At 51.2% G+C, this 26,692-nt stretch overlaps 1 protein-coding gene across 3 annotated transcripts in view; it reads left to right on the forward strand.

Moving 5' to 3' along the window:
- Positions 1-26,692, forward strand: part of CLASRP (CLK4 associating serine/arginine rich protein) — a 664,783-nt gene that overhangs the window by 215,118 nt on the left and 422,973 nt on the right. For all 3 annotated transcript variants that reach the window (XM_069207696.1, XM_069207697.1, XM_069207699.1), the window contains 2 exons: positions 4,250-4,346; positions 26,048-26,126. In XM_069207696.1, the coding sequence (XP_069063797.1) occupies positions 4,250-4,346; positions 26,048-26,126 (176 nt within the window). The remainder of the gene's footprint in view (positions 1-4,249; positions 4,347-26,047; positions 26,127-26,692) is intronic.

Genomic DNA, 26,692 nt, shown 5'->3' on the forward strand with positions numbered 1-26,692 from the left:
ACCATATACTCTTATGGCTACCCTGCACTTACAATGTCTAAGGTTTTGTTTAGACACTGTAGGGGTACCATGCTCATGCACTGGTACCCTCACCTATGGTATAGTGCACCCTGCCTTAGGGCTGTAAGGCCTGCTAGAGGGGTGTCTTACCTATACTGCATAGGCAGTGAGAGGCTGGCATGGCACCCTGAGGGGAGTGCCATGTCGACTTACTCGTTTTGTCCTCACTAGCACACACAAGCTGGTAAGCAGTGTGTCTGTGCTGAGTGAGAGGTCTCCAGGGTGGCATAAGACATGCTGCAGCCCTTAGAGACCTTCCTTGGCATCAGGGCCCTTGGTACTAGAAGTACCAGTTACAAGGGACTTATCTGGATGCCAGGGTCTGCCAATTGTGGATACAAAAGTACAGGTTAGGGAAAGAACACTGGTGCTGGGGCCTGGTTAGCAGGCCTCAGCACACTTTCAATTGTAAACATAGCATCAGCAAAGGCAAAAAGTCAGGGGGCAACCATGCCAAGGAGGCATTTCCTTACACATAGCATCAGCAAAGGCAAAAAGTCAGGGGGCAACCATGCCAAGGAGCCATTTCCTTACAGTGGCACATCTGCATGTTGTTAAAGTAATGGACAGAGGACTAATGTGTTGGCAGCAAACCATGTTTTGAGATTGATAGTGTGAGCTGACCTTTTTTATTTAAGCTGGTGACAAAGTGGCCTACAGGCCTCCTCCTGTAAAGCTTCTCTATTATGGAAATGTCCAGAACCTTGCGCTGACATCCAGTTTTCATATGTCAAGTGTATAGTAGAATTGTTCATCTGTTTTGGATGCCACTGATTTGGCATGGCATAAGAGGGAGGATGAGGTTAGCTTCTCCAGAAAGTGGAAAAGCATTGCCTCTATTCCTTTCTTTGGGTGGTGGAGTAAGGAGGATGCAGACGGGGCTAACTTTAGAAATCCTATGAAGACTTGTTAGCAAGGGGCTGGTGATTAGTTCATGAGCACTGCTATTTTGTGTATGATGGGGCTAAAGGACAGGACTGCATTTTGTTGTTGAAGTTGAGGAAGATTTTGGATTAGGCCTGCCCTTTTGTATTTCCAGGATTACTACTGGAGAGGCTGTTGATAACCAGGTGAAGAAACCTCACACTTCATTGTGCCCATGTTTTGCATGCTTCTGCTTGGAGATAGCCTTAGTGCTACATGCTATGAAGAGCGTCACTCTACACATAGACTATGTGTGTGTGTCGAGCAGCCTTAAAAGTAAACTTAAAAAGTGAATCACCCCAAACTGGTTCTGGATTGGCAGACTGTAGATCTGCATTCCCTGCCTAGGAAATGGCTACAAGATGGACCAAAACCACTCTACTTTGTTCCAGTTCCATGTTCTTCATGACCAGTGAAGGGAGTACTCTGCAGATTGCACAAAGAACTGTTGTGTCTAGGGCTGTTGTCTGTGAGTGAGTCTCCCAGGATTGACAGCACATCACCTGAAATCTACTTTTTCTGCTGGATACGCTGGAGTTCTGCCTGTAGCTTAGAAGCCTGCCTGTCTGCTGAAAGAAGGAAGTAGTTGCTTGGCCCGGAGGGAAGAGAGACTGTTAAGGAGAAGGTCAGAGTGTTCCTGTTTGGAGGAACACTCAGAGAAAAGTTTGCCTTAGACCAAAGTGAGGAATGATCAGTGCTCCTAATGGTCTTTCCGGGGTTCCCATCGGGCACCATGAAAAGTATATGTTTTCATATCGGCCCAGTGAGGGCTGCAAGTGTCTTGGTGTTCAAATTGGCCTGGTCGGGTGTTGTACTTGCCTCAATGACCTCACCATCCAGGAGAGGATGCAGCTGCTGAGCCAGCTCTTGTATGGTGATGCTAGGACTACTGATCAACACATGGTTAATCCTGGTGACCATGTTCAGACCCACATGGGCGGCACCCAACCTTCTCTATGGCCTTTGAGGGACTGCAAATAATCAACGTGTTTATCCAGTAGAGGTGGGATCAAATTGCTGAGTTTTCCCTAGCCAAGAATGAAGGACTAAGAGACTAAATTCTTACTCTAAACACACAATGAATTAACTGATCTCGCTCTTGACTTGTGGGACGCTAAAGTCTGCACGTAAGTCTTAATCCTGCTACTATCAAAAATTTGCTGAGCCATATGAAAGATAGCCCTTCGATGATGAGCTTACTGCCATAAGAGAGTAATGACCAGGATCATTGGCCAGTATATCATATTAAATTATGTACTGTATATTGCGCAGGGTGAAATATCTTCTAGATTCATATGATGATCATAATTCCGCTAGTTAATGTTTTGATCTGAAGTGTTTATGTACAAAATATTTTTCTACTCTTGGTGGGCATTGACAGAGGTGGAGTCTGACTATGACGTTGACCATGACTCTGCAGTGAGCCATTATGTGCCCACCATTTTAGGTTCTTTATTTCTTCTGTTGGGTTCCCATGGGCACTTAAAGAGCACTTGAAGAAGTTGTCAATTTTGTTGAGAGATCACAAGAGAACCGAATCTGTCTAAAAAATGTCAGACAGTAGATGCTGGCTCAAGGTTTTGGGGATATTCTCAGCTGTGCTTTTAATCTAGCTCTGTCTTCTGATGGAACATAAGTTTTAGTATTGCTCTGCCTGTTTGATGTTCATGCCCAAGACACTTATGAACAGGGACACAGTTTTTTTCTCCCATTGGGTGCTCTGTTAATGGAGGAGATATCTCTTCTCTGAGTTGGCTCAAGATGAACACCAGCAGAGAAACTAGGAAACTGTTTCAGAGGTCGTCAGGGAACGAGAGTAGACCCTAATCCTACTGTCCCCTAGAGTAAAAAGCTGTCAGAACCATTGAAAGACAAGACATCCAGGTTGCTGAAAAACTCTGAAGCCGAAGTCTTCCACCATGAAAACTGGTTGCACAAGCATCACTCCTCAATGCAAATGTGATATACATTCAAAGCAACCAGAGGGCCGGGCACCCATGAAAGCAGTGTCCCAGGGAGCAAAAATCCTTCTGACGTCTGGAGAAAGAAGAGTGTATTGGGGATCAGGATGTAATTCCTCATCAAAACGAAAAGGGCATTTGAGGAGATCATGTTTCCAAACAAGGAGCCCATGCCTTTAGGGTGATTGAAGAAACCAAGGTGTCTGGAAACGTGTAAAATATTAGACATCACACCCTATACCAATTGCCCTCTGTCTGACCTGTTCTCTCCCTAAATGTGGTCTGACAGCAGTTGAATCCCTAACATTGCAAGACTGCGGGGTGCGGCACATTAAAATTACCAGTGCCTGTTGGACTATTTTCAGCAGACTACTTGACCAGTTGCTAGAGATAATAGTTCTCTTTGCTATTCTCCTGGACGCTACGAACAGATGCTTACAGGGTAGGAAAGTTTTCCTTTTTAACTGTAGTGTAGCTTCGTGTTTTGTAACTATTACTACTTCTTCAGCCAATTCCTCACCAGTATTGCCTTGTCGCTCTTTCCCGAGTTACCAATCCCAATCTGTATATACCTAACAAGGACAATATTAAGTCTACACCATTTTCTCATTATAACGTGTACTTTATGACTAAATCTTTACTGATGATAATCAAAGACTCTCTCCAACAAATCGGTCTCAGATGTTCTCAAATTTGTTGCTGGAGTGAATAGATTGTCAACCAAGCTGTACCCAGCTGATGAGCCCATAACTAAGGCGAAACTGATCCTAGGTTGCTTGTGTTCCGGTTCAAGGAGGACCTGGCCTGGCAGTTCGAATTGGACTGTTCTCATGAGGAGCAGGGTCAAGACTGATTTGCATATGACTGGGTCAAAACTGAGGTGGCATGGTGGGCAACAAAACCGATGGTTGGGATGCAGTCCCGAGCAATCGCCAGTGGCTGAGATTAATTCATGCATTCCATCCACCACCTTGTTGTTTTTGCACTCACATTTTTATTGACGTCAGCTCACTTGTTGCTTGTTCCTACAATCTGCAGAGTACATCAAAATGGGTGACCCACCTGTGGCACTCACTTTCCCTTTCCACTTGGGCAGTCTCTGACCCTCTCTCTTTCTATAAGCATTTAAAAACTGGGGTTTTCCTCAGCTATGTCATCCATCAGCTTAGTTATTTCCCAGGACCAGCACACCAAACAGGTATTAGTGCACTTAAGAAAACACAAAATTAAATAACTGTTTTCTCACTAATTATCACTGTTGTGCTTTAATTCTGTATTTATTGTCGAACTGTTTGCTTTTGCAGACGTTGAAGTGGATGTTGACGATATAACTGAAGAACAGGTGTCAGATTTAAACAAGCAGGCAACTACGTATGGAATGGCCGAAGGAGATTTTGTCAGGTGAGAACGCTAGGCCTTTAATGTGCCTTATTGCCTTGGACTTGGTGTGAATGAATGGTGTTTGCCGCTGTGTGGCGCTTCCCCCCGCTGTGTGGCGCTTCCCCCCGCTGTGTGGCGCTTCCCCCCCGCTGTGTGGCGCTTCCCCCCCCCGCTGTGTGGCGCTTCCCCCCCCCCGCTGTGTGGCGCTTCCCCCCCCCCGCTGTGTGGCGCTCCCCCCCCGCTGTGTGGCGCTTCCCCCCGCTGTGTGGCGCTTCCCCCCCGCTGTGTGGCGCTTCCCCCCCGCTGTGTGGCGCTCCCCCCCGCTGTGTGGCGCTCCCCCCGCTGTGTGGCGCTCCCCCCCGCTGTGTGGCGCTCCCCCCCGCTGTGTGGCGCTCCCCCCCCGCTGTGTGGCGCTCCCCCCGCTGTGTGGCGCTTCCCCCCCCGCTGTGTGGCGCTTCCCCCCCCGCTGTGTGGCGCTTCCCCCCCGCTGTGTGGCGCTTCCCCCCCCGCTGTGTGGCGCTTCCCCCCCCGCTGTGTGGCGCTTCCCCCCCCGCTGTGTGGCGCTTCCCCCCCGCTGTGTGGCGCTTCCCCCCCCGCTGTGTGGCGCTTCCCCCCCCGCTGTGTGGCGCTTCCCCCCCCGCTGTGTGGCGCTTCCCCCCCCCGCTGTGTGGCGCTTCCCCCCCCCGCTGTGTGGCGCTCCCCCCCCCGCTGTGTGGCGCTTCCCCCCCCCGCTGTGTGGCGCTTCCCCCCCCCGCTGTGTGGCGCTTCCCCCCCCCGCTGTGTGGCGCTTCCCTGCCCCCCCCGCTGTGTGGCGTTCCCCCCCCCCCCGCTGTGTGGCGCTCCCCCCCGCTGTGTGGCGATTCCCACCCCCCCCCCCCTCCCCCGCTGTGTGGTGCTTCCCCCCCCCCCCTCCCCCGCTGTGTGGCGATTCCCCCCCCCTCCCCCGCTGTGTGGTGCTTCCCCCCCCCCTCCCCCGCTGTGTGGCGCTTCCCTCCCCCTCCCCCGCTGTGTGGTGCTTCCCCCCCCCCTCCCCCGCTGTGTGGCGCTTCCCCCCCCCCTTCCCCCGCTGTGTGGCGCTTCCCCCCCCGCTGTGTGGCGCTTCCCCCCCCCGCTGTGTGGCGCTTCCCCCCCCCGCTGTGTGGCGCTTCCCCCCCCGCTGTGTGGCGCTTCCCCCCCTGCTGTGTGGCGCTTCCCCCCCCGCTGTGTGGCGCTCCCCCCCGCTGTGTGGCGTTTCCCCCCCCCCCCGCTGTGTGGCGTTTCCCCCCCCGCTGTGTGGCGTTTCCCCTCCCCGCTGTGTGGCGTTTCCCCTCCCCGCTGTGTGGCGTTTCCCCTCCCCGCTGTGTGGCGTTGCCCCCCCCGCTGTGTGGCGCTGCCCCCCCCCGCTGTGTGGCGCTGCCCCCCCCCGCTGTGTGGCGCTGCCCCCCCCCGCTGTGTGGCGCCCCCCCCCGCTGTGTGGCGCTTCCCCCCCTCCCCCGCTGTGTGGCGCTTCCCCCCCTCCCCCGCTGTGTGGCGCTTCCCCCCCCCCCTCCCCCGCTGTGTGGCGCTTCCCCCCCCCCTCCCCCGCTGTGTGGCGCTTCCCCCCCTCCCCCGCTGTGTGGCGCTTCCCCCCCCCTCCCCCGCTGTGTGGCGCTTCCCCCCCCCTCCCCCGCTGTGTGGCGCTTCCCCCCCCCCTCCCCCGCTGTGTGGCGCTTCCCCCCCTCCCCCGCTGTGTGGCGCTTCCCCCCCCCCCTCCCCCGCTGTGTGGCGCTTCCCCCCCCCCCTCCCCCGCTGTGTGGCGCTTCCCCCCCCCGCTGTGTGGCGCTTCCCCCCCCGCTGTGTGGCGCTTCCCCCCCCCCGCTGTGTGGCGCTTCCCCCCCCCCCGCTGTGTGGCGCTTCCCCCCCCCCCCGCTGTGTGGCGCTCCCCCCCCCCCCCCCGCTGTGTGGCGCTTCCCCCCGCTGTGTGGCGCTTCCCCCCCGCTGTGTGGCGCTTCCCCCCGCTGTGTGGCGCTTCCCCCCGCTGTGTGGCGCTCCAACACCCCCCCCCCGCTGTGGGGCCTCCCCCCCCCCCCCCTGCTGTGGGGCCTCCCCCCCCCCCCCTGCTGTGTGGCCTCCCCCTCCCCCCCCCCCAGCTGTGTGGCGCTTCCCCCCGCTGCCCACTCTGCCACTCCCCGCTTCCCCCCACACACACTCTGCCAATAAACCAGTCTCGCCCCCCCCACACACACACATAATGCCACTTCTCCCCTGTGGGAAGCTGGCTCTGTATATAATCGATCAAAATTAGATATAGTATATAGTGTGCACAGAGTAGAGGGGTTCCCCAGAGGCTTGACAGAGGCAATAATAGGTAATACTAATGCTCTATTTGTGGTAGTGTGGTCGAGCAGTTAGGCTTATCAGAGGGTAGTGTTGACCATTTGTTGTACATACACAAGCAATAGAAGAAAAACACACTGAAGGGCTTACCCCAGACCCATAGGATTTTATATAGAAAAATATGTTTTCTTAATTTATTTCTAGAACCACAAGATTCAATTTACAGGTAAGTACATACATTGAAAGATACTTTGCATAGGTATAATCAGGACTTTGAATAGAGTCAACAATGTACACAGTTTTATTTAAAATAGCAAACAGCTATTTTAAAAGTGGACACAGTGCAATTTTCAACAGTTCCTGGGGGAAGTAAATAAAGTACAGTTTTTTAGGTAGGTAATGAACTTACAGATTTAGTCTCCGGGGCATAGGTAGACCATGGTTGGAGGTTCAAGATAACCCCAAACACCCAGCACCAGCAACAGAGGGCTGGTTAGGTGCAGAGGTCAAACAGGAGCCAAAATTACGTGGGCCCCTAAGGAGACACAGGGTACTCCGGTTCCGGTCTGCTTGCAGGTAAGTACCCACGTTGTCGGGGGCAGATAAGGAGGGTTTAGAGGAGCACTGGGGGTGCCCCAAGTAGACACCAATCCCACACCCTCAGCGGCACTGGGGCGGCCGGGTGCAGGGTGCAAACAGGGCAATCGGCTCCCAATGAAACTCTATGAAGGGGACACCAGGGGTCACTTAGCCGCTGCAGGCAAGGCACAGGGGGGCTTCTTGGGCTAGCCACTGACTGGATAGGGAGGAGGGCCGCCTGCTGGTCACTTCTGCACTAGTGGTTGGTTTCTCTTAAGTCTGGGAGCTGCGGGCGCAGTGCTTCTCCGGGTGTCGGATATCTTCGTCCCAGGCAGTCGCGGTCAGGGGGGACCTCGGGATTCCCTCTGCAGGTGTCATTGTGGAGGGGTGGAGATGTCATCCTAGGGTGGCCACTTGGTCGCTGTCGCCTGTGGGTTCTCTCTGGTCAGTTGGCCACCTGGACTTGGGCCATAGGCGTCGGGTGCAGTATGGTTAGGACTCACGCTTCTGGAATGAGGTGGGAGTCCCTTAGAAGCAGTTTCTTCTTTTTTCTTGGGATAGGTCTGCTGTCCACAGGAGTTTCTTGGTCCTCGGGTTGCAGGCAGTCCTCTGGAGGTTTTGCAGGGGTCGCTGGACCTGCAGGACGCGTCGCTTTTCTTTTGCAGCTCTTTGAAGCAGGAGATGGGCCGGTCTCCTTCTCTTCTCTGCAGGGTTTTCAGCTCAGTAGTCCTTCTTTCTTGAGGTCGTCAGGAATCTATCGACTTGGGCTCAGGGAAGCCCTTAAATACTAAATTTACGAGTGTTTTAGGAGTTAGATGGCAGTAGCAAATGACTACTGTCCCTGAGGATTGCTACACCCTCTGTGTGTCCACTCCCTTTGGGGAGGGGGGGCACATTCTTAATCCTATTGGCCCTGATCCTCCAAAATGGAGGATTCTGCAGGGAGGGGGGTCACCTCAGCTTCGAACACTATAGGGGTGGCCCTTGCTGAGGTGGTCACTCCTCCCTGTTTTCCCTAACTTTCCCACCAGACTTGCAGCCAAAACCGGTGCTTTGTCCAGGGAGGGGCGGGGGCAGGTAGGCATCTCCACTAGCTGGAGTGCCCTGGGGCACAGTAACTCGAGCCTTTGAGGGTCACCGCCAGGTGTTAAAGTTCCTGCAGGGGGGGAGGTGTGAAGCACCTCCACCCAGGGCAGGCTTTGTTTTTAACCACAGAGTGCATAAAGGCAGTCACCCCATGTGGTCAGAAACTCGTCTGGAAGTTGCAGGCTGGCACAGACAGGTCAGTCCTAAACTACCAGTTTGGCTATCATACCGGGTGCATCTCTAAGGCGCCCTCTATGTGCATTTTTCTATAAATTCCACACTGGCATCTGTATGGGTTTATTGTGCTGAGAAGTTTGATGCCTAACTTCCCAGTATTCAGTGTAGCCATTATGGTGCTGTGGAGTTTGTAATGACAGACTCCCAGGCCATATACTCAATATGGCTACCCTGCACTTACTATGTCTAAAAATGGACTTAGCCACTGTAGGGACATATTGCTCATGGAGCTATGCCCTGACCTGTGGTATAGTGCATCCTGCCTTAGGGCTGCAAGGCCTCCTAGAGGAGTGACTTAACTGTGTCAGAGGCAGTGATTTTGGGTGCATGGCACCCTGAGAGGGGTGCCATGTCGACTCTGCCTTTTTCTCCCCACTAGTACACACAAGTTGCAAGACAGTGTGCATGGACTGAGTGAGGGGTCCCCCAGGGTGGCTTTTTACAAGGGACTTAATTGTGTGCCAGGGCTGTGCCAATTGTGGAAGCAAAGGTACAGTTTTAGGATAACACTGGTGCTGCGGCCTGGTTAGCAGGATCCCAGCACACTTTTAATCAAAGTTTGCATCAACACTAGGCAAAACGTTTGGGGCAACCATGCCAACAGTGGCATTTCCCTACACCCCTTGAGCCCCCCTCCCCCAATCGAAAGATGATGAGAATAACCTTTCCCAAGAGAGTATTCATTTTCTAAGTAGAAGAACCTGGAAAGGCCATCCGCATTGGCATGGGCAGTCCCAGGTCTGTGTTCCACTACAAAGTCCATTCCCTGTAGGGATATGGACCACTTCAGAAGTTTAGAGTTCTCACCTTTCATTTGCATTAGCCATCTGAGAGGTCTGTGGTCAGTTTGAACAGCAAAGTGAGTACCAAACAAGTATGGTCTCAGCTTTTTCAGGGATCAAACTACAGCAAAGGCCTCCCTCTCAGTAGCACTCCAGCGTTGCTCTCTGGTGAGTAACTTCCTGCTAATGAAAGCAACAGGCCAGTCAAGGCCATCATAATTGGTTTGGGACAGGACTGCTCCTATCCCATGTTCAGAGGCATTTGGCTACACAATGAATTGTTTAGAGTAATCTGGAGCTTTTAGAAGTGGTGCTGGGCACATTGCTTCTTTTAGGGTGTCAAAGGCCTTTTGACAGTCAAGGGTCCAATTTACCTTTTTTGGTATCTTCTTTGAGGTTAGTTCAGTGAGGGGAGTCACAATGGACCCATATCCCTTCAAAAACCTCCTGTAGTATCCAGTCAAGCCAAGGAATACCCTGACTTGAGTCTTGGGTTTTGGAGCTTCCCTGTCCAGAATTGTCTGGATCTTAGGTTGTAAGGGTTGCACTTGACCTCCACCTACAAGGTGGCACAAGTATACAACTGTGCCTTGCCCTATCTGGCATTTAGATGCTTTGATAAGAGAAGCCTGCTGCTAGCAGGGCCTGCAGAACCAACCTCAGTTGGACCAGGTGATCCGGCCAGTTGGAATTAAAGACAGCAATATCATCTAGATATGCTGCACTAAAGAACTCCAAAACAGCAAGGACTTGATTCACATACCTTTGGAAGGTGGCAGGGGCCTTCTTCATGCCAAAGGGCATAACGGTGAACTGATAATGCCCATCAGGTGTTGAGAATGCTGTTTTCTCTTTGGCTCCAGGTGCCATCCTAATTTGCCAGTACACTGCAGTTAAGTCAAAGGTACATAGGAATTTGGCTGCACCTAACTTGTCAACAGTTAATTCATCAGCTCGGGGTATGGGGTGTACATCTGTCTTGGTGACAGAATTAAGTCCTCTCTAGTCCACACAGAACCTCTTTTCTCTCTTGCCATTTTTGGTATGAGGTTTGGGGACCAAGACCACTGGGCTAGCCCAGGGACTGTCCGAGGGCTGTATTGCCCTTAACTCCAGTATCTTGTGGACTTCCACTTTGATGCTCTTTGACTTGGTCAGACTGTCTGCATATTTTGTTTTTGACAGGCAAGCTGTCTTTGTCTCCTGTGTCCACATCATGGAGACACACATGTGTCTGACAGGGGACAAAGAGAAGACCTCCGCATACGCCTGTTGGACTTGCCTGCAGTCAGCTTGCTGTTGGGAAGAGAGGGTGTCTGAATAGATAACTCCATCTACTGATCCATCTTTAGGGTCAGTTGAGGAGGTTAGGGAGAGGTTCACTCTCTGCTTCCTGATCCTCATCAGTAACCATCAACATGGTTATGTCTGCCCTATCGTTATAGAGTTTAGGCGGTTAACATGATCACCCTTTTGGGTGTCCTGCTAGTGCCCAGGTCCACTAAGTAAGAGACCTGACTTTTTTTCCCTCTAGCACTGGGTAAGGGCCACTCCATCTGTCCTGAAGTGCCCTGGGAGCCACAGGCTCCAGAACCCAAAGTTTCTGCCCTGGCTGGAATTCAACCATTGCAGCCTTTTGGTCATACCACAACTTCTGGAGTTGATGGCTGGCCTCAAGGTTTTTGGATGCCTTTTCCATGTACTCAGGCATCCTTGAGCGGAGGCCAAGCACATACTCCACTACATCTTGTTTAGGCTCATGGAGATGTTTCTCCCAGCCCTCTTTAACAAGTGCCAGTGGTTCCCTTACAGGATGGCCAAACAGAAGCTCATAGGGGGAAAACCCAGCTCCCTTCTGTCTCCCCTCTCTGTAGTCGAAAAGCAAGCGTAGCAAGAGGACATCCCATCTCCTTTTGAGTTTTTCAGGGAGCCCCTTGATCATGCCCTTCAATGTCTTGTTGAATCTCTCAACAAGGCCATTGGTTTGTGGATGGGTATGGTGTGGTGAACTTATAAGTCACTCCACACTCATCCCACATGTGCTTTAGGTAAGCTGACATGAAGATTGTACCTCTGTCAGAAACCACCTCCTTAGGGAAACCCACTGTGGTAAAAATACCAATTAGGGCTTTGGCTACTGCAGGGGCAGTAGCTGACCTAAGGGGAATTGCTTCAGGGTATCTGGTAGCATGATCCGCTACTACCAGTATGTATTGGTTCCTTGAGGGTGTGGGAGGTTCAAGTGGACCCACAATGTCTACACCAACCCTTTCAAAGGGGATCCCCACCACAGGAAGTGGAATGAGGGGGACCTTTGAATGGCTACCTGTCTTGCCACTGGCTTGACAGGTGACACAGGAGCTACAAAACTCAGTTACTTTCTGGGTCATGTTGGGCCTATAGAAATGGTTTATACGTTTGTCACATGTCTTGGTCTGTCCCAAATGCCCAGCTAGGGGAATGTCATATGCCAGTGTGAGGATAAACTCTCTCAACACCTGAGGCACTACCACTCTTCAAGTGGCACCAGGTTTGGGATCTCTGGCCTCGGTGTAAAGGAGTCCATCCTCTCAATAGAGCCTATGGGAGCCACTGCCATCTCCCTTTTCCTATTCAGCAGCCTGGTGTCTCAGGCTATGAAGAGAGGGGCAAGTGTTTTGTCCCTGGCACAGCTGTTCCCTTGAGGGCCCCCCTGGGGCCAGGAGCTCTACCTGGTAAGGCTCCAGCACCATGAACTCAGTTCCCTTAGGGGATAGGACATCTTCCTGGGTTGAGAGGTATTGCTTCTCATGCTGATCAGTGTCTGGTCCCCCAGTCCTTTTACCTTTTCTTTTGGAAGGTGGGGCCATTATTCCAGGCTCTGTGCCCTTGTTTTTAGACACACTAGTTCAGGGATATGCAGCATGGCTGCATGGGTTTTGAGTTCTACCTCAGCCCATGCTGAGGACTCCAAATCATTCCCTAGCAAACATTCTACTGGGATTGCAGAAGCAACCACCACCTGTTTCAGGCTAGTGAGTTCTCCCCATTCTGAAGTCGTCATGGCATGGATTTTAGTCACATTATCTGCATTGGTAACTGGTTAAGTTTGTCCAGCCAAATACTGTCCTGGGGAAACCAGTTTCTCTGTCACCATTGTGACACTGGCACCTGTATCCCTCAGGGCTTCTACCTTTGTCCCATTGATCAATACCTGCTGCTTGTATTTTTGCATGTTAGGTGGCCAGGCAGCTAGTTTGGCTATATCCACCCCACCCTCAGAGACTAAAGTTGCTTTGGTGTGGACCCTGATTTGCTGTGGGCACCCTGTTGATCCCGCCTGGAGACTGGCTATTTCAGTACTGACTGGAGTAGTGCTAGTGGGGCTTTTCTGGGGACAGGCCTTGTCTGCAGTTTGGTGTCCATGCTGTTTACAGTTGACACCATTCCTTCTTGGGATCAAAGTTTTTACCCTTGTACCTATTTGTTGACTGTGAAGAGGCTCAGGCCCACCCTCCTGAGCAGGGTTTTGGGGATCTTGAGAAGAATCTTTAGTTTTGTCCTTGGATGTCTCACCATCCTTCCCCTGGGGAGGCTTTGGGACCTCTCTTTTGGTCACCCCCTGTGGAAGTCTTGGTCACCCTTGTCTTGACTCAATGGTCGTCTTTCTTTCTCAATTCCTGTGGAGAAAGTGGACCTATGTCTACCAGATGTTGATGCAACTTATCATTGAAGAGTGCTACTTAAAAGGTGTTCCTTCATAAACAAATGATAAAGCCCATCATAGTCATGCACTCCAATGCCAGTTATCCAACCAGCTAGTGTTTTCAGTGAGTAGTCAACAAAATCAATCCAGGAGGTTTTTTGAGCCCCCCCCCCCCCCCCCCCCCCCAAAAAAACCTAATTCTATACGCCTCAGTGGAGAATCCAAAGCCCTCAATCAGGGTAGACTTCTTTTAGTCACGGGATTCTGCAACTTTACCAGAGTGTGTGAGGAGTCTATCCTTACACTTACTATTGAACAGTTCCCAAAGGAGAGCTCAGCAGTGAGATCTGGTTAACTTTCTGGTTGCACAAGCCCGTCTCAAACTTTGAACCATTTGGTGATATCATCATCATCTTCATATTTTGGGACAATCCCTTTGGGGATTTTTAGGATGTCTGTAGTCTCTCTGACCCTATTTATGTTGCTGCCACCATTAATGGGTGCTAAGCCCATTTCTGCGCTCTCCCATTCAGTTGCTAGGAGAGGTTTCTCCAAAGCTAGCCTTTTGGCCATCTTTGCTAAAAGGATGTCCTCTTCATTGAGGCTGTCCTCAATGTTCCCAGAGCAACTGGACTCCCCTGTGGAAGATACAGATCCAGTGTGTACTATCTGTGGAGACAAGGATATTGGAGCCCGGGTCTCCTTAGATAGGTTACGAGGGGGGAGTTCATCCTCCTGATCCCTAACTACTTCCCCCTTTGAGGGAAGGTCTTCCTCCTCAGCAGGGTGGTCCCTGGTGTACTCTGCCAAGAGCTTCTGGAGCTTGACCTCGGTAGGGTTGGAACCAGTTCTAATCTTTCTTAGCTTGCAAAGGGACCTTAGCTCTGCCAGCCCTAGATGGAGGTATGGTGTGAGGTTGAGTTCCATCACTATGTCCTCTGAGCCATTCATTATGTCTCTAAAGTTGGGATTACTTTTTAGAAACTAAAAACTACTTCTAGTAATTAGCTGGAGTGCCGTGGGGCACTGTAACTCTATGCTTGAGCTTTTGAGGCCCACCGCCAGGTGCTACAGTTCCTGCAGGGAGGAGGTGTGAAGTACCTCCTCCCAGGGCAGGTCTTGTTTCTGACCACAGGGTGCACAAAGGCACTCACCCCATGTTGTCCGAAACTTGTCTGGAAGTGGCAGGCTGGCACAAACAGGTCAGTCCTACTAGGTTGGCTAACATGCAGGGGGCATCTCCAAGATGCCACCTATGTGCATTTTTCAATCAATCCTACACTGGCATCAGTGTGGGTTTATTGTGCTGAGAAGTTTGATACCAAACTTCCCAGTATTCAGTGTATCGTAATGACAGACTCCCAGACCATATACTTAATATGGCCACCCTGCACTTACAATATCTAAAAATTTAATTACCCACTGTAGGGACATATTGCTCATGCAGGTATGTCCTCACCTGGTGGGTAGTGCACCCTGCCTTAGGGTTATAAGGCCTGCTAGATGGGTGACTTACCTATGCCACAGGCAGTGATTTTGGGGCATGACACCCTGAGAGGGGTGCCAAGTCGACTCTGCCTTTTTCTCCCCACTAGCAAACACAAGCTGCAAGGCAGTGTGCATTGGCTGAGTGAGGGGTCCCCCAGGGTGGCATAATACATGTTGCAGGCCTTGTGGACCTTCCCTGGCCACAGGGCTCTTGGTACCATGGATACCCTTGACAAGGGACATAACTGTGTGCCAGGGCTGTGGCAGTTGTGGGAACAAAGGTACAGTTTTAGGAAAGAACACTTTTGCTGAGGCCCGGTTAGCAGTATACCAGCACACCTTCAATCAAAGTTTGCATCAACCCTAGGCAAAAAGTTGGGGGGCAGCCATGCCAACAGTGGCATTTTCCAACACCCCCTGCCCCCTCTATGCCACTTCCCTTGGCCTTGCCCAGTAGACATCCTAACCCCCTGTGTACCATGTCCTCTAAACACTGCATGTAGTATTCGTAAGTCACCCCTACATCAGGCCTTACAGCCCTAAGGCGGGGATCATTATATTATATGTGGTAACATATCTTCAGATATGCCGCTTCTATGTTTTTGTTGATTCTTAGACATAGCAAGCACACAGGGAAGCCATTTTTAGTACATGTGCTAGACACTGGTGAACATGAGTTCCCCAGCTACATGATGGCTTCACTGAAAATAGGGAGATTTGGTATCAAACATCTCGTATTAATAAACTTTTGCTGATTCCAGTGACCGGTTTATTAATACATGGACCCAAAGGGCACTTTAGAGGTGCCCCCTGAAAACCTACCAACTGCTGGTGAGCTCAGTGACTATTTGTAACGAGTCTGCCACCAACAGACGAGAATCTGACCCCTAAGGGTGAGAGCTAAGCTCTCTGGAGGTCAGAAACAAAGCCTGCTCAGACAGGGGTGTTACCCTCCCCTCTCCACAGGATAAGCTGCATTCCAAAGCAGGAGTCTTCAAAGAAGCCCCAACGCCTTTAGTATGCAGAAGTGGAGGATGGCGATTCTCCCCTGCCCCAGGGCCCATCTCGCACCTGGACAGATGGGGTAAAAGTAATGTTGGAGGCGTATTGCATTTACAGGCTGGACACTCCTCAGTGTGACCAGCCTAAAGTGGACACAGCCTAGGAAATTCGGCCATCTTGTGTGTGGTGCAATTTAGGAACTCTGGACAGGGTGATGCCCATTCCCCACAGGAAGTGGTCATCTAGAGGGTGTGAAGACCCCAGGGGTATGCAGCCCATTGTTTACTACCCTTCACTCCCCTTAACGCCCCCTAAATTGAGAATTTAGGGGACCCCCTGATACCAGGAAAACAGATCTTTGCTGGACGCAAAAGGAGGGTACAAGAATCCTGCTGAACCCGGGCACTGAGGAGCATGACTGATATGGCGCCAATGTTGCCAGCTTGCCTCCTGCACCTGACCCTTGAGAAGCAACTGACCTGTTCTTCTGTTGCAGGCCCCAAGAAACCAGGAGAGGTACCAGTGCTTTGCAGGTTGCCAAGAAGAACTCCTTTGGAGCATAGGAGCTGCTTCCCTGCATCTGCAGGCAACTAGCAAAGAACTGTGAGGTCGGGGACAGCCAGAAACCTGACTTTGGATGTCACCTTGGCACCCGAGCCACCTAGCCCGAGCTGAAGTGGGCCAACAATATCAGTGTGAAACCCAGGCCCTACAGAGGCAAAGACCACCTTGGGTTTGTCCACTGTGGACTTCACAATGGCGTCTGCAGCCTTTTTCTGCAGAACTCCCAACAACTGCGAGTGACCTGAAGACAAAGACCCGACGCCTCAGTACATCTCTGCACCTGTTCGCCCCAGACCAAGGAGAAGAGAACTAAGGGTGCCCCCACATCTCCCAGTCTAATGAGACCTGAATCTATTGGTTGGATTGGTCGGACTTGCTCCCCAGTCTACGCCTGCAGACTATTTCTGCAGGTTCCCCTGCATCCGTGAGGAACTCCAGCATCGGACCAAACACCAGAAGACCCCACTGCACTCATGCCCCACAGCCCCAGGAAAGTAGACCAATTGTGTCCCCACGTGCCTGAGGACCTCAAGGGTCGAGCCCCCGTGGATACCTCTGGACTGGTCTTCCAGTCTATCCGTGCAGTATCTCTAACCAGATCCATTCCCATGGATTTAAATGGGGCAGCTGTTACTGAACTGCACCCCAGCACCTAGCTGCCCCATTGCTACCCGAGGTGACCTGCTAGTGTGACCTTGGACCGTGCCCCATACTCACCCCAAGTCCACAAGTTTGGTCCCATAAGTCGCTGTACTAGACCTGTATGCAGTGTTTGGTCTTTTTCCATATAACATTGCAGCATCTGAAAAATGCACTGTCAGCTTTTCTAAAACTCTCAAAATTTGGGTCTGATTTCATTGAGTGTCTTTCACTTACTACGTGAGTGTGTGCCTTGCAAGCTTAACACTACCCTTTGATATATCTAACTGCTCGACCACACTACCACAAAAGATGGCGTTTTGGATGTCATTTGTGCCTCTAATACCGCTGGGATTTCCTTGGACTCTATGCACAGTGTACATCGTTTTGGTCCTTTATATAAAGACCAAGTTTCCTACACTGAATAAGACTTAAAAATTGCTTCCTGCTGAGTGCAACACTTGTAGGAAGTTGGCTCTGTATGCACTATTTCAAAGTAAGGAATAGTATGCACAGAGTCCAAGGGTTCCCCTTAGAGGTAAGATAGTGGCAAAAAGAGATAATACTAATGCTCTATTTTCTGGTAGGGTGGTCGAGCAGTAGGCTTATCGAAGGAGTAGTGTTAAGCATTTATTGTACACACACAGGCAATAAATGAGGAACACACACTCAGACAATTCCAGGCCAATAGGTTTTTGTATAGAAAAATATATTTTCTTAGTTTATTTTAAGAACCACAGGTTCAAATTGTACATGTAATACTTCAAATGAAAGGTATTGCAGGTAAGTACTTTAGGAACTTTGAATAATCACAATAGCATATATACTTTTCGAATAAATCACATATAGCTATTTTAAAACTAGACAGTGTAATTTTCACAGTTCCTAGGGGGAGTAAGAGTTTGTTAGTTCTTGCAGGTAAGTAAACCACCTACGGTGTTCAAGTTTGGGTCCAAGGTAGCCCACCGTTGGGGGTTCAGAGCAACCCCAAAGTTACCACACCAGCAGCTCGGGGCCGGTCAGGTGCAGAGTTCAAAGTGGTGCCCAAAACGCATAGGCTTCAATGGAGAAGGGGGTGCCCCGGTTCCAGCCTGCCAGCAGGTAAGTACCCGCGTCTTCGGAGGGCAGACCAGGGGGGGTTTGTAGGGCACCGTGGGGGACACAAGTTAGCACAGAAAGTACACCCTCAGCAGCACGGGGGCGGCCGGGTGCAGTGTGCAAACACACTTCTGATGGATACAACTACCTGTGGATTCCTCACCTAATGAATACCCCCCTTTACACCAGCATTCGACGGAAATCTTCTTCCTAGCTTCTGCACGTCGACGAGGACGTCCCATTCGCCCACGCGACGCCGTCTGACGTCATATAGGCAATAAGAAGTCCTCGCCGACGTGCCGACGTCAGTTCCCTTTTTTCCGTGCCATTCGAAACGGTTATCTTCGAGGGAGCTACTGTTGCTGTTCGACGGTTACAGTGTGTTTTTTGCTGAGTGTTTTTCTCTGGGGTTACTATGTCTCAGAGGAAGTATGGTTTTAAGCCCTGTCGAGAATGTGGGGGCAAAATGTCGGTTACTGACCCACATTCGGACTGTTTGTGGTGCTTAAGTTCCGACCATGATTTGGCCAGGTGTGATTCATTTCAACACATGAATCCGAAAGCCCTGAAGGAGCGAGAGGCCAAACCTTTTATGGCGAAGTCGAAGAGAAAGGAGAAGAGGTACCATAGAAAATCCTCCTCGCCGAAGTCTCATCAACGTCATCGAGACTCCCGGCGCCGTCGGGAATCACGGCGCCGGTCGAGTAAGGAGAGGTCCCGGTCGAGGTCGCCATCGACTCGACGTCGCAAGACTTGGGAGGTCAGTCCCACATTCACTCCTCATCCTTCGACGCCGTTGCCTTCTCCAGCTTCACCGTCTTCACCTGGGCAGCCGCCTTCAGTATTTTGAGGTACCACAGCCTCAAGTGTTCTCACCGACCGTCGCAGACCTCGAGGCCGGCGTTGGAGTCGCCTTCAATCCAGGCACCCCAGTATCCGGCTTTCCCAGCCCCTGGAGCCGATAATACCGCATTTTTAAATGTGATGTTTTCCATCTTCCAGCAGATGGCTCCAGGTGGTGCTCCGACTGGGCCTTCGGGTCCGTTGGCTTTCAGTTTGGGTGCTCCGGCGCTGCTGCGACCAGCACCCTTCATGCCCTTTCTCCCCTTGGGGAACGTGGGCTCGGCGCCGGTGTCGGCTCGGTGGCTCCAGATGTTTCGGCTCCGGAGGTTTCGGCTACATCGGCTTTGGCGTTTCGCCCAGTGACACCGGCAGGGCCTTCTGCAACTCCGAGGTAGACTTCTTTTCATTCGACTCCTGCCTCGGCGTCGAAGCTACCTGTGGCGCCTGACCCGGCGTCAGACGGATCCGGTGATCGGCGTCGTTCCCCGGCATCTGCAGACGCCATGTCGACACCGAATTGAGGAGAGGCTACATTCGAGGAGACGTGCTCTCCGTCTCTTGGAGGAACAAGAGTATCAGAGGGTCTTGGAGGAAGGAGAAATTGAGGACTCTGGCGAGGGTCTTCATGGACTGGACACAGCTAGTGGCCTTGATACTTCCCCTGAGTGGGACTTGTCATCTCCAGGGGAGTATACTGAGGAGGCGGCCACTTTTCATGCTGTGATAAGGAAGGCAGCTAACTTCCTGGAACTGCCTTTGCCGGTAGCTGAGGCGAAACAAAATCTGTTGACTGAGGTTTTACATCCGGCCTCTACATCAGCGGAACCTCTTTTACCATTTAACGAGGCGCTGCTAGAACCTGTATTGGAGGTCTGGAAGAAGCCGGTATCTTCCTCGGCTGTCAATAGGTCTGTGGCCAGGAGGTATCGGGCTTCTCCAACTGACCCTGGCTTTCTTTCCAGACACCCTACGCCTGAAAGCTTGGTGGTCCAGGCTTCCTCTTCTACAAGATCTGCGCCTGGATCTTTTCCATCAGTGCCGGCGGACAGGGACTCCAAAAAGATGGATATGCAGTCAAAGAAAGTGTTCTCGTCATGTAGCATGGCGTTAAAGTCCACCAACGCTACGTGTATTTTGGGGAGGTACATTTATGCTCTGATGGACGAGATCACATCTTCGCATACAGAGGTTCCTCAAGGACTCTTGAATCTCATGTCAGAAGCTCAAGCTGCTGCAACCCAGGTTATCCAATCTGGGTTGGATACAACTGACTCGGTGGCCAGAGCGATGGGCACGGCTGTGGTTGCGAGAAGACAGGCTTGGCTTCGCAACTCAGGGTTCTCTTCGGATGTGCAGTCGACCCTGTTGGACCTCCCTTTTGATGGGGACAAGCTCTTTGGTGCCAAGGCGGATTCGGCTTTGGAGAGGTTTAAGGAGAGCAGGGCCACGGCCAAGTCGTTAGGACTGCAAGCCTCTTCTTCTGCCTCCTCCAGATTTTTTAGGAGGTTTCGCGGATTTGGTCGTGGCTCATCCTCCTCTTCCTTTCGGGGGAGATTCCAACAGCCTACCTCCTCTCTCGCCTATAGATCATTTAGAGGGAGGGGTAGGGTCCGTACCAGAGGAGCCTCTCAGCAGCATTCTGCCTCTTCCTCGTCCTCTGGAGGGGTGCAGCAGGGGAAGCAGCCTTAGGCTTCCACCAATTCCCACTCACTCCTCTCCTGTAGGGGGAAGGTTACTGTATTTTCTTCACAAGTGGGAGGTCATCACGTCAGACTCCTGGGTCACCAGCATTGTGGGAAAAGGCTACACCCTCCCCTTTCGGGAGTTTCTGCCCCCCATCCCGCCCCGCCCATCTTATTGTTCAGCAGATCACCTCCGGTTGTTAGAACAGGAGGTTCAAGTCCTCCTTTTAAAGTGCGCGGTGGATTTCGTTCCAGAGCAGGAAAAGGGTCCAGGTTGTTATTCTAGGTACTTCCTGATTCCCAAAAAGGATGGTCGGTTGAGACCAATCCTGGACCTGAGGATTTTGAATTGGTTCCTCAAACAGGAAAAGTTCAAGATGCTGACCCTAGCTCAGGTGCTTTTGGCGTTGAACAAGGGAGATTGGATGGTGTCTGTCGACTTGCAGGATGCTTATTTTCATATCCCGATACTCAAGTCGCTCAGGAAGTATCTCCGGTTTGTGGTAGGGTCGCAGTACTATCAGTTTGCGGTCCTCCCGTTTGGTCTTACTTCAGCACCTCGATGCTTCACGAAGGTGATGTCGGTGGTTGCGGCAGAGCTCAGAAGGAAGGGGATAGCAGTATTCCCTTACTTGGACGACTGGTTGATCAAAGCCAAGTCCCCGGAGCTTGTGCTGCATCATCTGCAGTCGACAACTCAGTTGTTGTTCGACCTGGGCTTTTTGGTGAACGTGCCCAAATTTCACCTAGAGCCCTCTCAACGCCTCCTGTTCATAGGGGCAGTACTGGATACAACATTGGTTCGAGCCTTTCCTCCGCCTCAGCGGATTCAGGACATTCAGGCGTTGGTTCCAATGTTTCAAAGTGGAGCGGTCATTCCAGTCCTCAAGGTCCTTCGTCTGCTCGGTCAGTTTGCCTCCTGCATACTGTTGGTCACGCATGCTCGCTGGCACATGAGGGCTCTTCAGTGGTGCCTCCGAAGGCAGTGGTCTCAACACAAAGGAGATCTCGCAGGTTCGGTCAAGATCTCCAGAGATGCTGCCAGGGATTTGAAGTGGTGGATTGCAGGCGACAATCTTTCCCAGGGAAGGCCGTTCACGCAGCCTCCACCAGTGACCACGGTCATAACGGATGCTTCCACCCTAGGGTGGGGAGCTGATCTGGGGGATCTGGAGATCAAAGGTCTTTGGTCTCTAGAGGAACAGATGTTTCATATCAATCTGTTGGAGTTGCGGGCTGTACGTCTGGCTCTCAAGGCCTTCCTCCCATCCCTTCGCGGTCAGTCGGTTCAGGTCCTAACGGACAATACTACCGCGATGTGGTATATAAACAAACAGGGAGGAGTGGGGTCGTACCTTCTCTGCAGAGAAGCTCTTCTGCTATGGTCCTGGGCAAAGGACCATCAGATTTGCTTGGTAGCAAATCATCTGGCCGGAGTCTTGAATGTACGTGCGGACAGTCTCAGTCGCCATTTCTCGGCCGACCACGAGTGGCGTCTCCATCCAGATCAAGTCAGTCTAATCTTCCAGATGTGGGGGTTTGCCCAGATAGATCTGTTTGCCACCCGGGAGAACTCGCACTGCCCGTTATTCTGCAGCCTCCAGTATCCGGTGCAAGGAGCGTTGGGGGACGCGTTTCAGAGAAGCTGGTGCGACCAGTTGCTTTACGCGTTTCCCCTCATACCCTTGATTCCTCGAGTGTTGAGGAAAATTCGCCAAGACCAGGCCCAGGTCATCTTAATAGCTCCGGATTGGCCAAGGAGGGTATGGTACACGGACCTTCTCCAACTCTCTCTGTGCCCTCCGCTCCGTCTCCCTCTCGCAGTCGCAGGGGCAGGTTTTACACCCCCACCTCCAGAGTCTGCACCTTCATGCCTGGAGATTGAACGGGGCAACCTGAGTTCTTTCTCTCTCCCGCCTGATGTAGTGGATGTTATCTTAGCGGCCAGGCGACACTCCACTAAATCTATCTACGCTAATAGGTGGTCTAAGTTTGTGCTATGGTGTGGAGAGAGGCAGATTGATCCCTTACGTGCTCGTTTGTCAGATGTTTTATCTTTTGCTTTGTCTTTAGCACAGAGGGGTTGTGCAGTTGCTACTGTTAACGGTTACTTGTCTGCTTTGTCAGCCTTCATTTGTCTTCCAGACCAGCCTTCGTTTTTTAAATCTCCTATAGTACTTAGATTCTTAAAGGGCCTTATGAATAAATTTCCTCCTACTCCTTTCGTGATGCCTCAATGGGATTTGTCCTTGGTCCTAACTTTCCTTATGGGGTCCCCTTTTGAACCTATGCATTCTTGCCCCTTAAGGTTTAGTTCTTAAAACAGTCTTCCTGGTGGCTATAACATCCGCAAGGAGAGTGAGTGAGTTGCAGGCTTTATCGGTAAAACCCCCTTATACAACTTTTTATGGGGATAAGGTGGTGTTGAGGACCAAGGCTGCTTTCCTTCCGAAGGTTGTTTCACCCTTTCATTTGGCTCAGACAATTACTCTGTCCACGTTCTATCCTCCGCCTCATCCTTCAAAGGAAGAAGAGAGACTACACCGCTTGGACCCAAAAAGGGCGTTAAGCTTTTACATGGACAGGACGAAGGATTTCAGGCTGGAGGATCAGCTTTTCATCGGATACGTGGGCAAGAGGAGAGGAAAGGCAGTCCACAAGAGAACACTCTCCAGGTGGGTTGTTCTTTGCATTAAAATGTGTTATTCTTTAGCAAAGAAGGATCCTCCTTATGGTATTAGAGCTCATTCTACCAGAGCTAAGTCGGCCACTTCGGCCTTGGCTAGGGGTGTTCCTGTGGTCGACATCTGCAAGGCCGCAACGTGGTCGTCCCTTCACACTTTTGCGAAACATTACTGTTTGGACTCTGAGGTCAGAAGGGACGGCCATTTTGCACGGTCAGTGCTGCAGGATTTCTTGGTTTGACCATTCAGGCACCCACCACCGGGCGCGGTACTGCTTTGGGACTCTATTCATTAGGTGAGGAATCCACAGGTAGTTGTATCCATCAGAAGAACGAGTTACTTACCTTCGGTAACGACTTTTCTGGTGGATACATTCCTCACGGTCCCACCCGCCTCCCCGTTGCCTGTTTGGTCTCACCAAGTAATTCTTGAGTGTGCTCCTCTTGGTTTTGAGGACTGGTATAGATTATGTATATATGTGCATGTGTATATATTTTTATATATATATATATATATATGTTTAGTGTGTATATATATATATATATATATATATATATATATATGTTTAGTGTATATATATTTATTTATTTATTTAAAAAATATATATATATATATATTAAATTAGTAGTTCATCTTCTCGCAATGATGTGTTGTTTACAATGTCATGAAATATTGCTTTTGTCTTTCATCTCATTGGAATATTGTTCTCAGGCACGTAAAAAATGTTGGTACTGACGTCGGCACGTCGGCGAGGACTTCTTATTGCCTGTATGACGTCAGACGGTGTCGCGTGGGCGAATGTGACGTCCTCGTCGACGTGCAGAAGCTAGGAAGAAGATTTCCATCGAATGCTGGCGCAAAGGGGGGTATTCATTAGGTGAGGAATCCACAGGTAGCTAATGTATCCACCAGAAAAGTCGTTACCGAAGGTAAGTAACTTGTTCGTCGGGTTTGTAATAGGAATCAATGGGAGACCAAGGGGTCTCTTCAGCGAGGCAGGCAGGCAAGGGGGGTGCTCCTCGGGGTAGCCACCACCTGGGCAAGGGAGAGGGCCTCCTGGGGGTCACTCCTGCACTGGAGTTCCGATCTTTCAGGTCCTGGGGGCTGCGGGTGCAGAGTCTTTTCCAGGCGTCGGGATCTGAGAGTCAGGCAGTCGCGGTCAGGGGGAGCCTCGGGATTCCCTCTGCAGGCGACCCTCTGGGGGCTCAGGGGGGGCAACTCTGGCTACTCACGGTCTCGTAGTCGCCGGGGGGTCCTCCCTGAAGTGTTGTTTCTCCACAAGTCGAGCCGGGGGCGTCGGGTACAGAGTTGCAAATCTCACGCTTCTGGCGGGAAACGCAGTTGTCTTTAAGTTGCTCCTTTGGTAACAAAGTTGCAGTCTTTGGTGAACAGGGCCGCTGTTCTCGGGAGTTTATTGGTCCTTTTAGAGCAGGGCAGTCCTCTGAGGATTCAGAGGTCGCTGGTCCTGGGGAAAGCGTCGCTGGAGCAGTTTCTTCAGAAGGGGGGTGGGGTGGGGGGGGGGGGGGGGGGGGGGGAGACAGGCCGCTAGGGCTGGGGCCAAAGCAGTTGGTGTCTCCGTCTTCTCTGCAGGGTTTTTCAGCTCAGCAGTCCTCTTCTTAGGTTGCAGGAATCTGAGTTCCTAGGTTCAGGGGAGCCCCTAAATACAGAATTTAGGGGTGTGTTTAGGTCAGGGAGGGCAGTAAGCCAATGGCTACTAGCCCTGAGGGTGGCTACACCCTCTTTGTGCCTCCTCCCAAGGGGAGGGGGTCACATTCCTATCCCTATTGGGGGGATCCTTCATCTGCAAGATGGAGGATTCCTAAAAGTCAGAGTCACTTCAGCTCAGGTTGCCTTAGGGGCTGTCCTGACTGGTCAGTGACTCCTTGTTTTTCTCATTATCTCCTCCGGCCTTGCCGCCAAAAGTGGGGCCATGGCCGGAGGGGGCGGGCAACTCCACTAGCAGGAATGCCCTGTGGTGCTGTAACAAAGGGGGTGAGCCTTTGAGGCTCACCGCCAGGTGTTACAGTCCTGCAAGGGGGAGGTGATAAGCATCTCCACCCAGTACAGGCTTTGTTACTAGCCACAGAGTGACAAAGGCACTCTCCCCATGTGGCCAGCAACATGTCTCGAGTGTGGCAGGCTGCTAAAGCCAGTCAGCCTACACGGGTAGTTGGTTAAGGTTTCAGAGGGCGCCTCTAAGGTGCCCTCTGGGGTGTATGTTACAATAAAATGTACACTGGCATCAGTGTGCATTTATTGTGCTGAGAAGTTTGATACCAAACTTCCCAGTTTTCAGTGTAGCCATTATGGTGCTGTGGAGTTCGTGTTTGACAGACTCCCAGACCATATACTCTTATGGCTACCCTGCACTTACAATGTCTAAGGTTTTGCTTAGACACTGTAGGGGCACAGTGCTCATGCACTGGTGCCCTCGCCTATGGTATAGTGCACCCTGCCTTAGGGCTGTAAGGCCTGCTAGAGGGGTGACTTATCTATACTGCATAGGCAGTGTGAGGTTGGCATGGCACCCTGAGGGGAGTGCCATGTCGACTTACTCGTTTTGTCCTCACCAGCACACACAAGCTGGCAAGCAGTGTGTCTGTGCTGAGTGAGGGGTTCCCAGGGTGGCATAAGACATGCTTGCAGCCCTTAGAGACCTTCCCTGGCATCAGGGCCCTTGGTACCAGGGGTACCAGTTACAAGGGACTTACCTGGATGCCAGGGTGTGCCAATTGTGTAAACAAAAGTACAGGTTAGGGAAAGAACACTGGTGCTGGGGCCTGGTTAGCAGGCCTCAGCACACTTTCAAATCAAAACATAGCATCAGCAAAGGCAAAAAGTCAGGGGGTAACCATGCCAAGGAGGTGTTTCCTTACAACACTACACAACTGTTTTGATTTGTTTTATTTTTCTACACACTGTAGTGGTGCTTAGACTCTGAGTTTGTCCAGTTACATGTCTGCATAGAGGTTTATTCTACATCCTATCATACTATTACATTCTTGTTTATATTTTCACTTATTAACCTGGTATTTTGTTTTATTTATTTATCTGTCAGGATGCTGAGGAAAGACAAAGAGGAGGCAGAAGCTATTAAACATGCCAAAGCTCTTGAGGAGGAGAAAGCCATGTACTCTGTAAGCAAAATGATCTGTGGAAAGAAATATTTACTTTGTCACTCTCGGGTGTTTCTGTGTATTACACACAGGCATTTTAGAGCACCAGATTTTTACGTAAATAGATGTGAAGTGTGAATCTTTATGTTCGATGGAATGTGTGGCTGTAGGTACACATGCTCTGCATACTTCTGCTATCTAATGTCTGGTCTGGATGTGTGCAGGTTGTTTTTCTTTGAAGAAGTCTTTCGAGTCGCAAGTTAAAGTGACTCCTCCTCTCGGTGATAATGTGCATGGGCATCTACTTCATTTTTAGATTTTCTTTCTGCAGTTGTGTTCAGATGTGTTTTCCAGTGCTCCAGTTCAAGACCATTTTCGGGCTCCCTTTGATTTATTGCTCACTACCAGACTTGTCAGTATTGTTTTTTACTGTGTTCTATCGTCCTGTATTGAGACACCAGAAAACATTTGCCTGGCGATTCAACGAGCTCCACTCGTGGCCTTCAGGCCTCACCTGTTCGGGCCTATACTTAGCTCATCTGCTTCGACCAACTGTGCACCGCTGATGGAACGGACTCCATTCCATT

This window comes from Pleurodeles waltl, chromosome 9 (assembly GCF_031143425.1).
Source record: "Pleurodeles waltl isolate 20211129_DDA chromosome 9, aPleWal1.hap1.20221129, whole genome shotgun sequence".
Classification (NCBI taxonomy): Eukaryota; Metazoa; Chordata; class Amphibia; order Caudata; family Salamandridae; genus Pleurodeles; species Pleurodeles waltl.